General features: G+C 26.2%; 1 protein-coding gene across 1 annotated transcript; it reads left to right on the top strand.

Annotated features, from left to right (window-relative positions):
* Positions 1-8,183: 8,183 nt before the first annotated feature.
* On the top strand, positions 8,184-23,851 carry LOC107449739 (uncharacterized). The gene is made up of 5 exons (XM_016065369.5): positions 8,184-8,328; positions 8,409-8,452; positions 11,942-12,007; positions 16,563-16,620; positions 21,879-23,851. Exons 1-5 carry the CDS (start codon positions 8,260-8,262, stop codon positions 22,740-22,742), a joined length of 1,101 nt encoding a protein of 366 aa, XP_015920855.3. The 5' UTR covers positions 8,184-8,259; the 3' UTR covers positions 22,743-23,851.

Raw genomic sequence — 23,851 nt, 5'->3', positions numbered from 1 at the left:
TATCTTTTGAGTGCTTGAAAAGTACTTAAAAGGTGCTTATTTTTTGTTGAATAATTTGACTACGCACCCTGTCTTCTGCAGAAAAAGTAATATTACATTTATTGTAATATTGCAAATTTTCCAAGAGTCAAATCAAACTAAAAATATAAATATTACTATACTGTTACTGATTTTCAATTCATCAGCAGAATTATAGAAAGCTTTAAAAACTGTGAAAAACCCAATTTTGCATTTTTTTAACAACCTTTTATTTATTTTTAAAATATTTTTTTTCCTCCATATGGGCGAATCCAGAAGCAGAATAGAATCTTACTGTCCTGCGGCAAAAGTAAATTTACAAATCAGCAGTGAAATTACAAATTTTCCAAGATCAAATCAAACTTAAAATATAAATAAAAGATGCTGAATTGTTACAATATAAAATAATTGCTGAGATTTTGATATTTTATTGCAGGTTTTGTTACTCTCTCGAGAATATTAAACACTACAGATTTTTATTTAAATTGTGAAAAAATTTAATATGTGCTTTATTTTATTATTATTGTAGAAAAAAATGCATAAAAGTTATAATTTTCTAAATTTAATCATACGACTACTCTGCAGAAAATTTAGAAAAATCTATGACAAATTATTTTTTCATTTTGTAATTCAATTTTCTTATTTTTTTAAATCTGATGAATGCAGAAAAATTTGTAACAAAATTAAATAAAAGCCTTGCCAGTTGTTTATATTATTTAATCAAAGTTAAAATGGGTAATAAATTTTGAAGAAATAACAGAATCTTTGCATTTTTGTAATTGCATGACCAATACATACTTCATGCATTTACATTGCAGAAGCTAAATATCTTGTCAATCGCTCTGTTTTGTATTTCTGTTGCAAAGAAGAAAAATGTGACACCCGGTTGATTTGTTAGCATCCCTGCATTTCCCTTAATTTGTATAAGATATGTAAAAAATGATGTTAGCAAAAAATTGATCTTTTCATACTGTTTTGCATCTAGTCTTTAAATTCATGTTTAATAAAATTCAAATGAATGTTATGTTAATTAAATGGGGCCATTAGAGTTTTATATATGATGTTGTTAATGTAATTATAAATAATTGTAGTCTTTCTTCTTTTTAAGTTTTAGAGTTCATTTATTATGGCATGAAGTTGTTTCATTGTTCATGCTTCAAAACTCATTGAATTTTTCCAAAGTATATAGAATTTAATATTACAGGGTAAACATATTTATATGCTATTGGTATTTAGAAAGTGTTAAAGCTGTTTATTTATTTATTTATTCTATAATCAATGCATGCAATGTTACCATTTATTTTATTTGTTCCTTTATCAAAACTGGCACACAGTGTTGCAGGAGAAAAAACATTTAGAGGTATTTAAAAAAAAAACGATTAATGTTTTTTATGAAAAATGATGTTGATTAACATTGCAATTTTTTCAATAAATGTTATATTGTAAGGAGTATATTTATAATGATTACAACATTTTTATCTATTTTCTGTAGTTTATTTAGTTCTGAGCATATTGCAAATTTAATTTTTCGATGCACTATTATCTCTTTTAAAATATTTTGAACTCCACCAGAATTCATAAGCTTAACTGAAATTTTATTATATAATTCACTCCTGACTTGTTGAAAACATGTTTGAAGATGGATTTCTATCATTAAAAACTACTTATTTCAAAGTTTAAAGGAGTTTTAGAGTTATATATCTTTTAAAAGAAAATATATTTTAAGCCCATCCTTCAATATTTATAAAGTAATTTGAGTTCTGAGCTATTATTATTATACTTGATATTATTTGCCTTAAATTTGGTTTTCAAACCATATATCAAGTTTAGAAGAAATGAAAAATTACACTATTGCATAATATTTCTTCATTATACATGATTAAATATTTTGCTTTGCTTTTGCTTTTTTCTCACAATTAAAAAGTTACTTCTCTTTATGACTCATGAAATTATTAACCATTCTTTATAAAGTTCATAATATTAATAATTTCAAATTTTTTATTTACTGAATTTTCAACTGCTGATTTTTATGTATTATTATGAAAAATTATTTGCCCTTTCTTTTCAATATAAATATTCCAATACATTTTGTATTAAACTAACATTAAATGTACATAGCTGCCGACTGTTTAAATTTTTCTGGAAGATTTTTTTTAATTATATTTAAAGTTATAGCACAATTTATGCTTTTTATAGTTATTTTTTGTTTAATTAATGTGATATGTATAAATGAATGTTTGCCCCCTTAACCTTTCCTATACCATTTATCTGATTGCAATGAAATTTGGCATACTGATAGTTAGAAGCACAAGAAAAGTCACTATGAACATTAGCACATTCTACTCTAAACCAGTCAAGTGGAATGTGTAAGAAAATCATTTCTCAAAGCAATGGGATTGCAAATAGTTGCTATTTATATTCCTGCTGCAATTCATAATATTTTTTCAATTATTTAAAATATAACATCTCTTCTGCTAACTTACATCTCTGTTTAATAAAAATGAGTTCCATTGCGAGTTTTTAATTAATTATTTATTGTCTGATGAACCCAAGTAAAATCAATGTAGATAATTTTTGTGTCTTGTGAGGGTGAACCTCATTACCAAACTAGCATTTTGAAAATTACTTAAACCAACATGTTTATTTTACTTAGATCTTCTTTTTAAAAATGTTTATATAAACCTAAATAATATAAAATCACTTGGAATTTTAAAAAAATATTAAAATTTAAGTTGTGCACTAAGTGCCAATACATCAAGAAAATTGTGTCATTGTGGAAAGTCTTGATTATCACAAGTTGGTCGTGATCAATTGTTTCTTTTTTACCAAATAATACTGTGTATAGTTGACCTTTCTTTTGATGAATTTTAGTTTTAAAACATACTCGGATGAACTAAATAATGAAAAGTCAACAAATAAGTGACAAATCACAAAAAGTGCAGAAATAATGTAATACTATATAGCTTTGTTCACTAACAACGGTTAGAAAATAGTTAAACAGCTCTTATTTTTAAAATTTTGATACAGTCCATGCAGATGACTTAATCAATCCCTTTTTAATCCAAGCAATGCCAAATTCAACAGCCTGTTAAAAATAATTTTAACTACCATTATACCTAACTCAAAAGCCTTTAAATCATTCATTGTGTCTGTTAGGTATCAGAAAATTAAAGAAATGTCTGTTTACAGTTGTGAATTAAATTGTTATTAAAATGCAAGCGTTGACGGCTATGCATGCCATTTAATTTTATATCTAAAACTAACCTTTTAAAGTTACCATGATATTTAAAAAAAATCTATGCTTATTTAACTTTTAATTTATTCCACTTTATGCTACCATAAAAGTAGTCAAATATAACAATGAAGTGAAAAGCCATGGTTATTTAGATTAAAACAATTAAATTTCGATTAAAATTAAATTATTAGGCCTAATTTTTATTGAACATGTTTATATAAAAAGTAAAAGTAATGTATTTTTAATTTTAAAAAGCTATGTCTGATTAATTCCATTGAGCATCACATTAAAAATTTTTTAATAGGAAATAATCGTTCAAAAAACTTATATAATTTTGAATTGCATATTTATTAAAATGATTATTTTATCTAGTTAAAATTAATACAAAACTTTATTATCTAAGTTATTATCAGTAATATTTGAATATAATTCAAATAAAATATTAACGTAGATATTTTATCCATTCCTATGAAGCTTTTTTTTTTGGTCTATATTTAAGAAAAATATATGTCAATAAATAATTCTTATTCAAACTTGTTTTCGTCCTACATCATTTCTTTGCTTCTTTAATTGTCAATGTTATAGATAGTTTAAAATAGGATACAGGTGCTTTCCAATCAGACAAATAGGTTTTTTCTGCTCCTTAGAAAAGTTTTTGTACAAATTCTAAAGTAACTTGACATTTAAAAGCTTACTCTATGTTTTTTTTCTGTTTTTTTAGTGGTTTTATGTATGTATAGAAAAAATTTTTTATAATTCATATTATAATTTATCATTTGTTATTAAGTGAAGTTGAATGTTCCTATTTAGCTCATGTTAAAATGACTAACTTTGGCATCTTTTCCCGAGATACTACTAAATCAACTTTCAGAAACTTTGTATTTATTTGTTTTAAAACAACTTTCAATAGTTTTTTTTTTTTAATTTTTCAAAAAAAAATCAAAGTTTTTAAAAATTTGTATCATTCAAACAAAATTGTAATTATTATTTGATTTTAAAATATGCATCGATAACACAAGGAAGGAAATGTGAACAAGTTTATGAAAATTATTAATTTAAAATAAAATTGATTGAAGTCAATTTATTTGGTAACTTTGAATGTAAATATAATATCGAGGGCTGAAAATGTTAAGAAAAAATATGTTAAAATGTGTGTTTAAATACAAAAAAAGTTTTTTAATTGAATCAAATAGCTTTTTTTTCTTTTTGAAAAACTACATTAGAGTCATTTTCGTATGGTCAGCTTTAAAAGTAAATAAAAAATCAAACAGATTTAAAAAAGAAAAGGGGGGGATGAAGAAGAAGTTTTTATATAATGGATGTAGTAGTTTCTAGGAGAAACTGGATACATTGTCCATTGGACAGAACATCCAACTTCTTTTAAGTTTGGTATCTGTATTTTATTATCATGTTTTTCGTTATATAAAAACATCTAACGGAGTAAGGACTGTACTTAAAAAATTTAAATTGTGGTGTCAAATCAAAATAAGGAAAAAGTTGCAAATTTCCTTTTTTAACTTTCACATTGTATTTAAAAATATGAAACTACAGATTTTGTATAATTTTTTGTAATAAGATTTAAAGAATAAAATTTATTAAAATACATCACATAATAATCTATTTTTACCATTTTTTTAATTTTTTAGGGACTGTATGAACCTTTTTTTAAAAATAGTTGCCAAAGTATTTTTAGTGATTATGTGTTGACTAAGTGATGCGGTAGACTTCAAGTCTTCTTCAAATCAGTCAAATTCTTGCCGCACTTACTGCAACATGTCACGATCAATGGTAACAAATGCGATTGTGACCCTTCATTGTAATTCTGTTGAATCATGTGGCATAGGGGGGCACGAACACACAGTCTTTGTTGTTACTCCATAAAAAAGTCGCAGGTAGTCCAGTCTAAAAACAAAGACCCTTGGAATGAATCGTGACTTTGATGTTGTTTTGAGAGTTATGTCTCTCTCCCTTAAATATATATATAATATATATAAGTTTGTGATTGAAACTCTGGAAAGAAACCTGGTTTCAACCCCTAATAACAAGTTCTATTCCTATGTTACTTTATCAGGTATGCCAACTACTAAGAAATTGCAGAAGAACATGGTAAAGTGGACATTTTTTTAATAATCTCTTATTTTCTGGTATACTTTGTTTTTTAAATTTGTAAGTAACCTGTATTTATTTTTGAAATTTTAAGGCAAATTTTTAGCGTTGAGCTTGAAACAAACTTATTTATTTGTTCCATAATTGAATTGAAATTAATCTTTTTGATATTTTTTTTCTAAAAATGCATTATTTACGTCTGAATGCTTAGTGCTGTGGTCGGCAAGCCGTGACTTGTGAGCCAGATGTTGCTTTTTCAGTGGAGCTCTGTTAGACATTTCCAACTTGAAATTAGAAATATCTAAAAATTAAAAATCCTGATATTTTGATGCAACACAGTAAAAAAAAACTGTATGCAGTAAAAAAATTACTTAATTTCTTTAAATTACAAAAATTTGATATATTTTTATTATTTCTGCTATGAATTTCAGTTTTTATTTCTAAGGAAATATTTTCAAATGCGTGTATAAAATTTTTAAAAAAATAATTGAAATAAATTTTTAATAAAAATCACTGATGTTCTTTTTAGCTAAAAAAAATTTTGAAACTGTGTAATTATTTTTTAAAGTAATTTTTGACTTAAGAAACACAATGTGCAGTGTGTAATGATTTGTACTAATTTACTTTTATGATTTTTTTATGTCAAATCTTTCTAGTCTGGATAAACTTAATAATGTGCAATCCATGCTGACTCATTGTTGTTTGTTAAAGTAAATATTTGATGTCTTACATGTGAGAAAATATTTATTTGGAAATGTGTTTGATAAGCATGACAATAAACCAAACTAATCTTACTTTGTCTTTTAACCAACATTAAGCCAACTTAAAAAATGTTTTCAATGTTCTTTTTTATTACAGTTGACAAAACTTTGTGAAACTCTAAATATCTTGTGCTTCTTATTTACTACTGTTTGCTTTTTTAAATTTTATTTATTAAATTTTTAAATTATAAATTGTTGCCATTCTATTATAAATCATTGACTTATTAGTTTGGATGGTAATTGTTGTCTATTTATCAATATAGCACAATTTTTTGTTTAAATTTATATGTTTGCATGTATAAAGCTTGTATGTATATATTTCGCATTCTGATCGATTTTTTGCAGATTTGAGTTGAATGTAAAGCAGTTTAGGAAAAAAATTTATTTAATGGATTGTTAACTTTATTGATTATTGAGGGGTGTAAATGTAATTCTTTGAATCACATCTACTAGTATCTTGTTTGAAAAAGTGTATTTTTTGTTGTGTTTTTAAAATATAATGTAAATCTACTTTGCTTTTAAAATTAAAGAAGCCAAAATAAATACTTAATCCATATGTGTGATAAGATATTTTATTAATTATTTTTTAGCCCAATCACTTTACAATGGTTGATAAAACAACCTGAATAATTGGGATGGAAATATGAAAAAAAGTTTTTCCTGAATGAAGCTTTCCTTTGTTTGTTGAATTCACTTTAAAAATTTCCTATAGAAATGAGTAATAGTAGTTGTTTTTAAGTTACTTGTTTCAGCTTTTACAATCCGAAACCAATGCCAAAATTGGCATTGGTTTTCATTTCAATGCCAAAATTGGCAAAATTAGAATTTTCTAAATGAACAGGTCTCAGACTAAATTCATAATAAACGAAGCTGTAATAATAGACGTTTCTCATCTAAAATTCAGCAGATCTACTGTCAGCAATTTTCTAAGGAAGAAACATATTTTATTACTTCTAAATTCTATATTGCTGCATGAGCTGTCTGTTATAATGAGAAACAGTAAAATATGAAGTCTTTAACAATCACATAATGCATTACAATTAATGCATTAATTTAATGCATGTGGGAGAATGAAGAAATGAGTTTTAAAAAAAAAAGCGAGATAAAATACTCTCTTAATAATACTATAGAGATAAAAGATAAAATACTATAGAGATAAAATACTCTCTAAAATAAACGTTCTAAGAAATATTTTAGGACGTTTAAAATATAATAATTAAGAAAGTTAATAATTAGGAAAATATTTTTTAATCAAATATTTTAAGGTGAAAGCAAGAACGATAAAAAGAATTCAAATAGAATAAAAGAAAAAACAGATGCTAAAAAATTTTATAACAAAAACTGAATATATATAAAAGAAAATTACAAAAATATTCATAACCTTAAGAATCAAAAAAAAATTAAAAACTTAATAGATTTATAAAAAGGTTCTTAACTTAAAATTTTTGTAAGAAAAGTCACTGAAAAGAAGATATAAAATAATAATAAAATGCTTATAAGTTATCAAATTAACTCAGCAAATTTTTAAATTTACGAAAAAGTTTTTTTTTATATTTATTTTGCAGCTTTTTTTTAAGATTCAGATTTTTAAGATATGTCAAAATATTCCTTTTTAAGTAGAAACTTAATACAATTCAATTTAATAAGCGGGATTAGAGACAGCCTCTATGGATTAAACTCCGGTTCTTGACAATGGTAGTTCGGTGCCTTAAAAGCCATTTTCACTGGAGGCGATAAATGCACCTTTGATTGCTGTCATGAGGAATCAGTCTGATTGGACAAATATATTTTCCTGCGGAAAACTTACCAATCTGGTTCACCATAAATTTTCACTGTGCATTTTATTTTTTTCGCTTTGGAAAACGCTTGTAAACGGGAGCCTGATGGCCGAGTTTCTTCAGGGTAAATATTTTCCAACCACGGTTCTCATTTGCATGCGAAAAAACTGCATTTAACGAGAATGGTTCTTAAGTGCAAAATGAACTCGCGCTTGCTCGAATCGTATTTGCATGCGTAAGCAAGCGCGAAATGAATGCAGTAAAAATGGGTCCTAAGCTAAGTTTTAGCACTTTTTATCGATATTTTAGAATATATTATTGATATCGAAATTCCGTAAATATTGATAGATATTGAGCCAAAATGGAGCTGTCATCTGTTGGTGAAAGAGTGTTTGATGCCGAATATATTCAGAAAAAGCGTATTCGCAGAGTTAGTAGCATTTTTAATTTCATCTTTGATCTTGTAATAAAATAGCAGTATAATATTGAGTTATTATTTTTTCTCTTTAGGGCAAAGTTGAATACTTGGTTAAATGGAAAGGTTGGAGTAGTCGGTACGTATCATAAAACAGATTTTCCCTCTCTATCAAAATAAGCGTTGCTGTTGCATTGTGTTTAACAAGTGGGTGTAATAAATGCCTATTTTCATTACAGAAAATTGGCGTAAATGCAGTTTTATTTAATCTTTTTAATGTTGCCGGTGATACTGTAACGTTAACAAATAGAAAAGGAAAAAATGCTATTCAAATAATAAAAAGAGAAATTCACCTTTAAAAATAAGAGTATCTTTGGTTATATTTCCGTATTGGCATCTGTTCCTTCCAACTAAAATCGATAATGGGATTTTTACTTGCAAAAATTTTTTCAACAATGGGGGTGGCTAGAAGTTTGGAGTCGGTTCCTATTCTGGGGTCACTAGTTGAAAAATAATCAAAACCTGCTTATTATTTTGATGTAGGTCCTAATACGGAAATCTTCCCAAATGTATTAAATACTAACACATAATGAATTTTAGGAATATTTGCAGCTATATGACAAATTTTCTAGTGTTTTACAATTATATGTTTTTTATTTCTCTTCAGTTTCTGTATTATAATAGCAACTAGCCAAGAACATGCGCGCCAGTATATAAGCTGCAGTAAATGCAGAATTAATTAAATGGTTTGTATAATAATATTTGTAAGATTGCTATGCAAATCTTACAGATGTTGTTTTATTAGAATTGTGTGATGCATATCATGATATAAGAAGTTTCCCATTTTTTGTCTCAATGAGCAATATAATTTCTACAAGTGTACCATGTAAAGTCATTGAGTTTTTGTTATTCAAACAATTTGTTTGTGGCAAGCAGAAGACTTATTCAACAAATTCCAACAAGGTGAAGCAATTCGATACAATTTTTGAACAGATTGAACTGAAAAAAATGTTTTTAAGACCACAATAATCAAATTCGACAAATAGTCGAATACTTTTCTTCTCGTAATTTCAATAAAACAATTTCCAATATTATGATGAAGAGATCTTTATTAAATCTAAAATATGTTTGTTAACAGAGTTTTATATGGGCTTTTGAACATTAAAACTAAACTTGTGACAGTATCAGAACTGATTGTGCTCCAGAAAAAATCTGGAATTTTCGCTAACAGTGATCCGGAAGTTTCCGGAGATCGAAGGTTCAGACGTTTAAAAAAATCATTGATCTCAGAAGTTTCCGGAAATCAAATTTTCAAAGGTGGAACTTAAAACACAGGTTATTTGTTTATAGGGAGAGCCAGAGAGATACTTTATAAGCTTATATTCATGATTAATATTCATTTTATATCAGTAAATAGTTGATATAATCATAAACTCAAGAAAGACATATTTGTAAATTTTAATTACTTCTCCAGGTCATCATAGGTATGTGTAGATGGTATAGGTATGTGTAAAATTTTAAATATATTTTAAGTAAACTAAGAAATGTTGAGAAAAAGGAAAAAAATCTTGTTTAAATTTTTTTCAATTTAAACTGTTTTTATTTTAACTCAAGAAATTTTCCGGAGTTTTGACTTGGGCTCACAATCACCCCTGCAGTCCATGGAGTGCCAAGGTCTATTGTGTCCATGCCAGTTTTCTTTACCTTGCACTCTAAAGTACAGGAACATTAAGACTATTATAGATTCAAGTCTACTATTATAGTAACTAAATATACAATTTTGTTTTTTAAAATCCTATTCTACTGTTATAATTTTGATCATTACAAATTTATTTAAATGTTTAGCCTGAACTAATTGTTTAATATTATTTTATTAATTCATAATAACTGTTTTATATAAAGCTTATTATAAAAGTAAATATAGCTTATATACTGTTTAATAATTGCAAAATAGTTCATTTACAAACCATTTTCAATATTTATATGTATATTGGGATTACTTTAAATAAAAGAATGCTAATTTTAGTTTTGACACTTCAAATAATTTTAAAAAATCTAATCATATTAGTAAAGAATAATATTTAGAAAAAGTGATAAATAAATTTTTTTTATTTAAATAAGGAATAAATAAATGAATTATCAAGAAAAATATCTATATATTTTCGCTTAATTTAGGCTGATGACTCTTGAGGAAATTTAGATCTTTGTTAATTAAGATGCAATTATACTTATTATTACACAATTGTAATTAAGATGCAATTATGAACATACCATGCAATTTTCTAGCCAATAAGAATGTCTTGACAACATTAGAAATGTTTTAAGCCATTTTATTCCTATGCACTAAAAAAAAAAGTTTGGAAACCTATGAAACATCTTTTCAAAATTATAAATTTTTTTAAGCATCATAGCATTTTCACGCAATAAAATTTTGAATTTAAATAGTATTAAACTAAACCTAAAGGTGAAAGAAAAATAAAAGAACGATTCATTGTGCCAAGAGGTTTGGTATGGTGAGTATTTACTTAAGATATAGGATTTAATCTGACATGTAGTTTAAAGAAATCTAATACAAAGTTCTAATTAAACTTTTTTGCATTGATTCTTTTAATTCCCTTATAAATAAGCCATTTTATTAATAAAGAAAGAAAATTATTTGGTCTAGATGTAATATGATTGGCCCACAACTGAATGTTATTTGCATCCTTAGCAAAGTATAAAAACATATTCTTCTAATACCTAATTCAATTCCATGATTAAAATGTATATAAATGCAACAGTTTTTATGTAATGTAATATAATAACATATAAACTTAATATGTAATTTATACTTTAGTTTAGCTTAAGAAGATTCAATATCTTTTTAAAGACGTAACTAATTTTATTTCATAAAAGCTGATAATTTTTCCTAATTGAGATAAATTGATTACTATTATATTGACTACAATCTGTTAAGATATTCTAAAAATGTAAAATTGATATTATATCAAAAGTTAAGCACTTGTAGTGAAAATATGATTAATAAGAATATGATAACAATTCCTTGTAACTTATATAAAAAAAATATTTGTGAGATTTTATGAGCGTTAATGTGTTCTTCGTAAGAATAGATACTTTACTTTTCCATCCCTATTAAAGGTACATTAGTATGCTCTCAGAACAAGTTGATTGCATTTTAATTTATAAATCAAGTTAATTTAGCTAAATTAGGCATATTACATATGTGTAGTTTAATTTTCAAGTTAAATTTATCATCATTTGTTCAGAAATCTTCATTTAAATGACAATAATGTACAATTATTTTGCTTTTGAAGTAAAACCTATTGAGTACCTTCAGTAAATTTTGAATTAAGAAAAATTTTCAAGTGAGCCTACTTTGCCAAAATCTGAGTGTTATTGCAAAAAACTATGTTTACACAATTTTTGCCATTGATTTGAAAGCAAACTTATACAATATGAAAACTTTTTTCACCTGATGTAGTATTTTATTATTTTTTGCATTTTATAAGAATAAGTATATTTAAATTTCTTAAACCTTTAAAAAAAGCTACTATTTATGTATGCAAAATATAATTCATTTATGTTTATAAAACTCTATAATGTTTTTTGTTGTTGTTTTTCTATCTAGGTATAATACTTGGGAGCCAGAAGAAAACATCTTAGATGTAAGGTTGTTTGAAGCCTTTGAAGCAAGGTATATGTTAAATATAATTATTCATTAGTGCAATTTGTTCTTGTCTATTTTACCTTTATGTTGATGCATTTATTTCTAAATTTTTGTTAGCTTTATATTGCTGCAGTATTAGTTTTCTTTTATTTATTTTTTTTTTTTTGCTTGTTTTTTATTGAATAATCATTACGTTCAGTAATTCCTTAAAAAATACTGGAAAGGTGAAAATCAATTGGACCCCTCAGACTTTGTGCCAAAAATTTGAATTATTGAATTCATAAAACTTGAATAAATAATAAAGTAATTTTTAAATCTGTGTAAAATATTTAAATGAAAAGTGTCTAATGAATGTTAACCAGTACATGTCTTTCCGTATAGTCTACAAAAGTGGAAAATTTCTTGGAGTTCAAACCAACTTTTAGAAACCAGCTTATTATTGAATCGAGAGTAGCGTAAAACTGTTTTGCTTCTATGTTGAAATTAACTAAATTATTGGGCATCAGCTTATATTATTTTAGGTCCCATTGAGTCCGAGATTTATTGATAAGTGTCCTTCACAATAATTTTTCAAAGCTCCTACAACAATTTCTTTACCTTTCATGGCTTGTTAAAAAGAGTTTATTTATTTAACTGAATTTTTTCAATAACACAGATTCGTGTGAAATTCAAAATTCTACTGTACACATATTTAGTGTTAAAATTGCAACTACTCAAGTGTAATTGTATGCAATAGCTTTTAATGTCATTGATAACATGCAATATTGATATCAATTGTAAGTAGTCAACAAAAGAAGAATCTTTTGAAGTGTGTATTCCATATGTTTGAAAATGTAAAAGGTTAAGACTGTAGAAAAGGAATGAGGGAAAATTTTTTTGTTCTATTCTATATTATTAAATTAAAATTAATTATAATTATTATATTATTAAAATTAATTATATTATTAAAATTATTAATAAATAAAAATGTCTCACATTTTTCATATTATATTTTTCCACATACACGGCAAAAAAAGAATTGTAGTTTTTAATTCATTATATACACATAATTTCTGCATCTTTAAAATTGATATATTGATAGTAATTTGGAAAATTGCCATAATAGTGGAGTTTTAGTAATATGCCATGCTTGTTACATTGTGATTTTTACTGTATTATGTGCTTACGAATTCAAATTTTAATTATATGTTGTCCCTATAATGTTATGTCAGTCAAACCTAATTACTAAAGCAGAGACTTGATTTGGTATTAATTAGATTTTAGACAAATTGATGCAATTTAAATTTGACAAATTAATGCAATTAAAATCAATTAATTTTTTTTATCTTATTATGAAAAATTTGAATTCTATTAATAAACATTATAATGCATTGTTTAAAAAACAAACAAAAAAAAGCAATTTTTATGGAATTAAAACCTTTGAATTATAGTGTCAAAATAATTTAATCATATATTTTTATAGGCATGTAATTCTTCCTCTAATTCGTGGAATTATGTGAATCTCCAGACCTGTCTTTCGCAAATCAATAATTAATATTTTGACAAGTTCCGCTAATCTAAAATTTAACTTACGTCCCATCCCCAAAATTTCATTAACCCTACCCCCATTTTTTTTTTTTTTTTTTTAAAGTTTAAAATCATGCATGATATTGACTTTTTTTTATGCAGATTTGTTAGAGATAAACTTTGGGAACGCGAGACTGAAAAAAATATTGCCTAATAATAAAAATATCCTCTTTCCTTTTTTGGTCAGTTATTGCTGTTGATTTTCACTCAGTCTTTTAAAATCCCGATATAATACAGGAAATTGAAATTGCACACCTAAGTAATTACTATTTGACGCAATAATTCTATAGTATTTTTTGTTTTTTTTTTTTTCAATGAATTTTTTGGCAGTTATCGAAATTAATTTTGTCATATTTTTTAAAATTTAGATATTTTTAATAAAATATTTATTACAACATTTAAATCTTGACATGTACATTTATTTAACCCCTTTCTGATCTCTCTGATTGGTTAGATTTTGTGGTCATGGTTTTCTCATTCAGTTATTACCATACATTTCACGGTTTTTAACTTTTTTTTTCGCATGAAGAAGGTACAAAGTGTGAAAAAGGAGGAATATGTCATTTTTTCAATACATATTCTTTTGTGAGTTGGTGATAAAAATTTATTAGTTAAAAGAAATTTCTATCTCTCTTTAAATTTTAGGAATGCTACTTTTGTGCTTAATGAGTCTTTTATTTAACTTCTATGCATAAAGAAAAAACTACACATTCAGAAGAAAAGAATTCAGATAATTTCTTCTTCCAGGAATCACATGTTAGTTATTACTATAACTCCTCCAAAATCAATTGCAATCAAACTTACTCCTACATATATTCTAATTCTTTTCTTCATTGTAAAATCAACATTAGAATAATAAAATTTAGTGGTACATTTTCCCTAAGCAACTTACAGGAACCGACCTATTCAACCTACACATGGTGCATAGCATTTTTAAAAAGTGCTTATTTTCGATTTTCATTTTTCAAAAGTTCTTAAAGGTGCTTTTTTCATTGGGTGTTTTTAAAAAGTGCTTAATTTTCCCTTTTCAGAAATGAGATTTTTTTTCTTCACCATGTCGATTTTCGCCACGTATTATGCAAAAGCCTGCTTTTCACATTGTTCTATTAAACGTTATTCACAATTCATTCAACCACAATCTATTTTGGCGTACCTTTGGTCCATAGCGTATAAAAACACCAATCGTTTTACATGTTTGATTAAATACTTGTGAGTCCGCGTGTGCATCTACAGAGCTGGGTTCGGTGAGATTATTGCCTTCTCATGTGCAGCTCTGCTGCTTTTTGCAAGATATTCTCAATTTCAGACTTCATTTTCCATCCTCTGATATCGAACCGAAAAATCTCTCAATCATTTTATAATGGCTAATGTAATCAAGACAAAGAGTTCTTTGTCAGAAACTAGTTATTTTCTCATGATCATGTAAAGTCTTTGAAAATTATTTTGCATTTTGTTAATGTATATAGTGCTTAAAAATATTTTTTGAGTGCTTAAATGGTGCTTATTTTTTGTTGAAAGATTTGGCTAGGCACCCTGCTACAGGATATAGATAATCAACCTTGAATGGTATGCATAGTAGACTCTCGATTAAGCGGGATTGGATTATCTGGAATGATCCAAGAAAAAAAGTATGGATTGTGGTCGTTGAAATGTGCTAGAAAACTGCACTTTTCTTAACCCTTTTTATTGTATTGGATTCGTTCAGCCAACCTTCAGTATAGCCAAACAGTTTTGCTCCTGTTCTGGTGGGGTGAGATATGATTAGACTATGGTAGCAGTATCTGTTTTGTTCAGAATAAAATCTTTCCATATGCTTTACATTCTATTTGTTGTGTTAACTTGTTGAAATGCAAAAGAGTCGTTCTTAGTATAAATCAAAAACTGGAAGTAACTAAAAATAGGAAAAGTCTTGTTTTTTCATTTTCTTTTGAATTAATTAATATTTTATTGTATACACTTATTTTACATTTTCTATAATTTTTTCATCAAAATTAGCATAAATTAGATTATTTCGGATATTCGCTTATCCAGAACGTAGTATTTTCTGATCATCCCGATTAATCTAGAGTTTACTGTACTTTTGTATTTTATTTTCTATATAGTAGAATATTTACAATTTACGTAATGAATCTGGCACTCTTTGTAATAAAACTGTTTTTTTTTTATGTTAAAGATAAATTTCCTATTAAATAATTTCTTTGAAGAAGAGTAGAAACTATCTAAAATATTATTAAGGTAGTCTTTTGTGGAATATGTTTTTTTTGTTGCTGTATACAACATGTTAATTTTTAGTTATTGTATTAATGTTCAAAAATAATTACAGTTATTTATTAAAACGACACATATAGTTTCCTGTTGTATTCATTATCTAGATTGGTTACAAAGACAAGGTGTTCTGAACTTAAATTTTATTCATTTCCTTGCTGCATATTGCCAGAATCCTTGTCAAAAAAAGGAAGAGCAAAAAGTATACATGTTATGTGTTGCAAGTTAATTTTTTAATGGGAAGTAAATAAAAGATTATCAAAATGCAATGAATCACTTATAAGGAAGGTAGGATGAAAGATAGAAAAACCTGTTTATTTGTCTGACCAAACTTTAATATATTTTTTACAACCCTTTTCAATTCCACTCTGATTCTATCAATTAAACAGGTTTTGTTTCTTGTTTGCCTTCTACAGTTTTAAATTAAATTTTTGTTCAATATCTTTTTAGTTTTTTTGTTGCTTAAATAATTTGATTAAAATAAAGACAAGAACCTTTATATAAGAACCTTTATATAATAGCAAGAACCTTTATATAATAGCAAGAACCTTTATATAAAGGCAAGAATATTTATATATATAACCTTTATATAAAAAAAATTTTTAATTAAAAAAAAAAAGAAACATTTATCCCGCTGGCTTCCTGTAACAGTGATCTAACTTAATATCAGGAGGGGTGACTTCAGAATGCCTTGTATTTAATAAGATGTAGATTTTAGATTTTTCTCATTTTATTATTTTTTTTCTCTTAGTCAAAGTAAAGAACACACTCCTGCCAAAAGAGGACCAAAAGGAAAAAGAAAGCATTCAGTAAACTTACAATTTTCTTACTTGTTTTTAATAGTACAAATTTAAAATGCTTTAATGTATTCTATTACATGTATTTTTATTGACTATTTTTTATTTTAAATTCTTATATAATTTGGATATAATTTTATGTGCATTTCATGTATGAACACTATCGTTTTCATATTTGTGTTTTACTATTTTAGTGTTTTGTTTAGGCGTATTTCAATGCATTAAAAATTAAGAAAAATGCCATATATCCCACTGTATAAGTAGACTTTTTAGAATTTTACGTTCTTTATGAAATATTATTGATGTATTACAAATAAAAAGAAAATATGATTAAATCTGTATTTATTTACTCCTTAAAAGCTATTTTTTAATAAATTATGTAGAGTTAGTTATGAATTTGCTCATCACATTTTTTTGGCATGTAAAGGTCTTTTTTTTTTTCAGAAACGGTAGTTTAAATTGCTTACAGGAAAAAAAATAGGAATAAGAAAAGATAAGTTATTTGAGTATTATCAGAAATAATAATTTAAAAAAAAGGACTTCAATTGCCAACTTTTTTTTCCCTGTTATTGTAGTTTCACACATTTTTGACCATTTTCTCTAATTATTCTGTCATGTTTAAGCTAATAATCCTGAATACTTTCTAAAAAGTTGTTGACTGAAAAAATTTTCATATATTTTTTAAATCTTTATTATATGAAAATTTATTAAATTTTAAAGAATAAAAAATGTATTAATCCCTTCCGTATTGCTCCTGTCAAAATAACAGGGCAGCTTTCGTCTCCTATTTCTTGTGTCTGTGATATTTCCGGGCTAGATTGTTCAAAAGTAATGTACCAAAAAGATTTAAATATATCCACCTCTTGCACCCAGAATTTTTTTTAAACTTATTTTACATACTAGATTGCTGCACCGGACTATTTTTAATGTAACTAGAGATTGTTTATTTTAAACTATGAATGTTACGAATAGTGATTTTGCCAATTGTCGAATATTCGCTGGTCAAATAACTCTTTTAAAATTCAAAATCATCAATAAATATTATTTTTTATAAATAAATAAGTTCAATCATTATTGAAAAAAAATCATAACTTAAATGCATTATTGGTATGGAGTAAATTGAAAATAAAAAATTTTAAGATAATGGAGATAATTAGATATTAAGTTATATTTAGAAATATTTAAGATAAATTTTAAAAAAACTGACTAGCAGCTATTAAAGAAAAAAAATTTTAAATTTGAACAAAAATAGAAATAGGAAAAAGATATAGTCTTAATTCTTAAAACAAGATTTTAATGCTAAAGATATTTTCCAGAAAAATATCATCCACAAGATGTTGAAAGATTAAAAACTCTCTCAGAAATGCTTATGAAAAGGCAATACTATCATAAAAACGCCCATTAAAAAAAAAGATTCTATACAAAAATATAACAGAAAAAATAAAAATCGATCTTAATGTTCTAAAGAAAATTTAAAAGCTAAACATCTCAGTTTTCCAATTGACGTGTTTTCAAGAAAAAGTAATGTTTAAAGTCTAATAGAAACCCATTTGATTGTCGTGTCATGATTAAAACTAAAAGTTTTTTGAAAAAGAAGTGGATAGAAGTCAAAACAGAAATCATTTTTAAATTAAAGATTTAATGCTAAAAATCTCAATTTAATTTTTTCACGTTGCCAAATTTTTTGAAAAAAGTGATCACAAATGAATATTCATTAGAAATGCTCTTTAAAGAATGTTGTCATAATGAAAACAATGATAAAAAGAAAAGTTAATAAACATGAAGAAAGAAATTTCTTTTAGTTCTGAAATATAACTTTATAATATAATTTAATGTAACTGTATTGTTGATAATCTCAGTCTTCTGCATTGCCGGTTATCTGTCTTACCATACAGGAAAAAAGTAACAGTGAGAAAAGTAAGTCCATTAGAAATGATATAATTACTACTGAAAAACAATAAAGCATATAAATTTTTTAAAAAAAATGTCAGCTTTACAAACTTATGGTTCAGTAAGTAATCTAATTCATTAAATTTGTCACAGAACGTTACAGAGTTCTTGCAGAAAGATTTTTATTCTTTTGGAAGTGAAAGTTTTATCTTTTCTTCAGAATTATAATCAAAAGACGTCTTTTTCGCGCCTCGGAGTGGGAAAAAAATGCTTGTGATTTTTCTATTCTCGTTTTAAAATACTGAAAAATAAGGAATAATGAAGTAAAATTTAGTTTCCTTCTCTGCAGAAATTTTCGTTCTAATTTTTTTTATGCAATTATTACTATTGATTTTTACATAGTTTTTAAAATCCATTATTTTTAATACGATATAATTTATTGCAGCAACTGAATCTCAAAATGAAAACACCCATTTAGAAACTCTTTTTTGATGAGTCTGATTCGCTTGGTTTCGACATCGATTTTTTTTTTCGGTAGCATACTTCTACTGATTTCAGGATTTTAAAAAAAAAAAAAAAAAAAAAATTTATGTGATGATGATTTACAAAATGCGAAAAAGGAAATAGTGTATTTTCCCCCTACAAAATGCAAGAATATCGCCCATAATATTAGAATAAAAATTATTACATATTTAATTAAATTATTTTATTTGATCCAAAACGTTTTTTTTTTTTTTTTTTTTTAAGTTAACACTTTTGTTATTTAATTAAGTAGCAACATGTATATTTGTTATTTTTAATAGTATCTTGCAGAAAGATAGTATTAGAAAGGTATGTCACAGAATGCCCAAATGAATTCTGCGACAGGGGCTTTCAGAGCATAATTAATTTAATGAAAACTTAACAAATACGTGTAAAAACAATTTCTAATAATGAATAGTAAAAAAAGAAAGCGATTTTAGATTATTCTTTATTAAATCTATTTGAATTTCTCCCCCGAAAAAAAACTTTGTCGAAAAATACTTTTCCAAATAATAATTTACCAAGTATTCGGCCTGCCGGATATTCGTTACATCCCTATTTTAAACTTGTATCTCATGCTTTGAAATTTACCATACAGGAAAAAATTATTAATATTATGTGTAAGTTTAATAAAATACTGTTTTTAATGATTAAAACACATATTTTTTTAATTTTCCGTGCTTTCTGGAAAACCAACATTCAATCTCAATTACCCTGAATCTTGGAATGACTGAATATATTGTACATACACCTTTTTTATACAGTAGAGAACCGATTATCCGAAACGATCGGGACTATCGCTATTCCGGATAACTGATTTTTCCGGTTTTCTGAATCGCTACAAAAAGCCGTTTTTTTAGTGTTAAACCCAACTAAAAAAAATAATATATATTTGGAAATAATCTTAAAAATAAGAAAAAACGATGAGGTAATACACTAATGATTATTTCTGAAATGATGGTAAGGTTTCAATCTTTCAAAAAAGAAAGAAAAATCCTAAAATCTTATGAGGAAAAAAAAAAAAAAATTTTTTTTAATTGCGGGAAAATTTATTGAATTTCGTTCCGGTTTTTTGGTTTTCCAGTTTTCTGCTTTCCGGATAACGTGTTCTGTACTGTATAATTTTCTTGAATAAAAAATACACTTTTATGACCAGTTTCTTGAAAATAATAAAATTGTTAAGAGGTTATCGTAGCAGAATTGGAGCACAATATACTCTTTATTTTACCAGCTTTTTTTAAATCTCAATGATATGACCTATTCATTTAAGATAATTTCGCAGTTAATATTCAGTTCTGTACTACTTTTTATAATTGCAAGTGTGACTAATAAGTAATGTTAAATGTCATCTTATTTTTTTTCTTCTACTGATAATGATCAAAATTAAATTAAAAAAGAAAGGCTACTGAGTTGGGAAGAGTATTGGGTGTTTTTCTGAAAGGGTTGTTTTTTATGTAATATCTATATCGCAGAGTTTAAATAAAATAAAATTACTTTATTAAAATTGAGAAAACTTTTTGACTAGTTCTTTTTTAATAAAAATTATATGAAGCTGTATAATGATTTTATTTGCTTGTAAGCTTTTTAAAATAAATTTTATGTTTATTTTATTATTAACGCTGTTATTGATTTAATAATAAAATCATTTCATTTTCTTTAAGATATGTATTTATCCCTCATCCTCACCCCCCCCCAAAAAAAAGCCCAATTAAACCTTTAAAAAATACCACCTAGGTTAAACTTCTTTAAAAAGATTGTTTTTTCAACCCCTGATACATTCCAATATTTCTGGTCAAATTTTAAACATTCAAAATGTGGCAAAAATCTATACAGTTGTGGTAACTTATCTCAAGCCCTGATTTAACAAGATTCCGGGTTTAATTTATATTACAAAACCTGCATAAAACTTTTCTTATTACAAGCATGACTCAGATTTATTGATTTTTATTAAGTTCAAAGCAATTATTTGTATCTCTTTGGGAGGAAATATGTAACAAGTTAGTGGGATAAATAACCAAGTGAAATTATTATGTTTAAATTTTGTCCAAATGTAATTAAGAACTTTAACTGTGAAAACAATTAAAAAGACCATACCAACCCAATAAAAAATTTAGGATCTTTTAATTGAATTATATTTAATTTTTATGTAACAATATGTTTAACTGATTCCATGTTAAATCCTCTTTTAGAAAATGAAGTACTAAAAGTGTTCTATTTTGAAAAGACACTTGGGTTTTTGAGCACCGGCTATTTTCCTGTCCTGATTATGACTGGACCGGATCCATTCATAATTGTCAATTTTACAGTTAGATTTCCAGACATTTTTGTACTAGATTATGCTGTACCTGAAATACTCCTTTCATAAAGCTGTATCAGTTAAATTTGTAAAAGATATTCCCAATCAATCGGGGATTATTTTATATCTGTCGTTGAACAGCCGACCCAATTTTTGGGTTTACGACTGCTGATGTTCAACTCTGTAGCCTTGTAATTTTGAATCAATCCCAAAGACAAGGAAACTCCTGGATCAGTACCCCCAGAGGTATTGATTTGTTATGGGAACATGGAGGACTTTGCGACTCGACAGATTTAACATGCATTATTCACCACTTACTACATGGGGAGTCTTTGGATGTCGGGGATCAAACCCACGAACTCTTGAACCTGGGCCCAGTGCCCTACCAACCAAGCTATCCCGGCCTCAATCGGCAGTTAGTGAGCAGGGGTGGACCACTCTAGTAAACATAAAATTATAAATGTGTCCTGCATTATACATTTTATTTTGCATTTCATTAAACATGCCATGTGTGTTATGTTTATTATTTTTACTTACCAATTATATATATGTTTTATTTAAGATACAAGAAACGTCATCACATAACTCTGTGCCCACACAGATTGATAGTCAAGTTTTACCTGAAGAGAGTTCTACCAATTCTCTTGACGAATCAATAACTGATTTACCTAGTAGTAAAGGCATAAGTAGAGAAAAAGTTGCTGATAATCATCTTGCTCAAGCTGAAACTTCATCAGAAGATTCTCAACCACTAGCTAAAGTGCCAAAGCTTGCTAACTCACAATCTACTGATGGCTCTTGGGATGTTAGCCCATCCACGCCTAGCAGTACAGAGTGGCATGTTCCCAATTCCAATTCATCATCAGCTTCAGAAGGATCTGGGGAAAATAAAACAACGGTGACAAATCCAGAAGTCACTCAGGAAATTGCTCAAGGTAATTCTGATTCCTCTAATGAAAGTAATTCAGAATCTAAGCTTACAAGTGAAGATAAATTGCCTTTGAATGAATCAGTTGAATCTAAGATACCTGTTGAAAATTCAGTTGTTAATGTGACTGAAGGTAAAAATGTGGAAGTGAGCGCTGATGATACAACTGCCAATGGCAATTGCATTCTACAAAACGATGTCGAAGTATCAACAGCGGATTCAAATTCAACTGCTGTTCCCAAAGTAGCAGCTGCGGATTCGGCAACTTCACCTGATAGTGGTGGCATCGGAGATACTGGAAGTTCTGATGGTCCAGTATCGGATGAATTTTGGCAAAAACAAAATCCTGTCGTAGATAACATTTTAATTACTGATGTCACTACAGATTATACCGTAACTTTTCGAGAATGTGACACTGAAAGTGGATTTTTTAAAGATAGGCCTGAATCAGAATGTAAAAATGGTACTTCTAATGAAAGTAATGGCCAAACAGCATAATATTTTAGTTAGTTTATATTAATCTCAATTGCAAGTATACCTCAGTTTAAAGCAAATGTTTGATGATAAACATTATTTAATCTTTATATACTCTTAGATTTGTGTGCATGAGTTTTTAATCAATGTTATACAAACTTATTAATATATGTTTCATTTATTTAGTTGATTCTTTATTGTTATTGGTAATATCATTCATTGCGTTTTTAACATTTTTAAATGGCCATAACGGTTTTATTTTATTTGTTAAAATATCCACAGTCTGTGGTTAAACGGTATAAAGCTCAATGAATTTTATTAACCTCAATTAGGAGTTTACACCATTAAAAAGAAAATCTCGAACTATAAGTATACATTTAGATTTAGTATGCATAAGTTTTTAATAAATGTTGTACAATTTTATAAGAATATAGTGCATTTATTTAGTTATTTTTTACTGTTATTTTAGTTCATATTATTTAATGCTTTAAATTTAGACAATTTTAACTACTACTTCAGTATTTATGTTCAATTGTTGTAATAACGTTATTTAACCTTTATATACATATAGATTTATATTCAGAATTTTCAGTAATTGATTTCAAATTTATTCATCACTTAAATATTTATATATATATTTTATTTTTGTAGTTAGGATGAATCAATTCATCAAAATTAAAAAAAATTTGTTACCTCAACAGTATTTGTTTTATTGATTATTATTTGGCCACATAATATAATATTTTATTTATCACAATTATTAGTTTATCTCTGTTTAAAAAATAGAAACTTTTAAAAATAATCATTATTTGAATTTGATGTAAATAAATGTTTTTAGGCTTGTACATGCCTATTTTTAATAAATATTTTACTTTTTAAATACATGATGAGTGTATTTAATTTCTTATTACTATAATCATAGTAGATGTAATAAAATATTTTTAAAAAATGTGAAATTTTAATTAAATTAGCCAAATTTGTTAAATTTTTTTTAAATATATTTCTTGTAATTGTTATTATTTGCCTTGTCATAGAATCATTACCGTGCTCTCATATATTTGTTTACAAATGATCTGTCATCATAGTTATGCATTGATACTAAATATTCTGTAAATAAATTATATTCATGATAA

The sequence above is a fragment of the Parasteatoda tepidariorum genome, chromosome 7, assembly GCF_982258835.1.
Source record: "Parasteatoda tepidariorum strain Cologne lab strain chromosome 7, Ptep-v5.0, whole genome shotgun sequence".
NCBI lineage: Eukaryota > Metazoa > Arthropoda > Arachnida > Araneae > Theridiidae > Parasteatoda > Parasteatoda tepidariorum.
Note: the sequence above shows the minus strand (reverse complement) of the source record. Positions and strands in the feature narration are given on the sequence as shown.

Bases quoted from the DNA above. Each gene is read 5' to 3' on its own strand.
- LOC107449739 (XM_016065369.5), top strand. From the start codon at position 8,260: ATGGAGCTGTCATCTGTTGGTGAAAGAGTGTTTGATGCCGAATATATT. The intron at 12,008-16,562 runs GTATATGTTAAA...TTTTTCTCTTAG, and splicing joins TTTGAAGCCTTTGAAGCAAG to TCAAAGTAAAGAACACACTC. The intron at 16,621-21,878 runs GTAAACTTACAA...GTTTTATTTAAG, and splicing joins AAGGAAAAAGAAAGCATTCA to ATACAAGAAACGTCATCACA.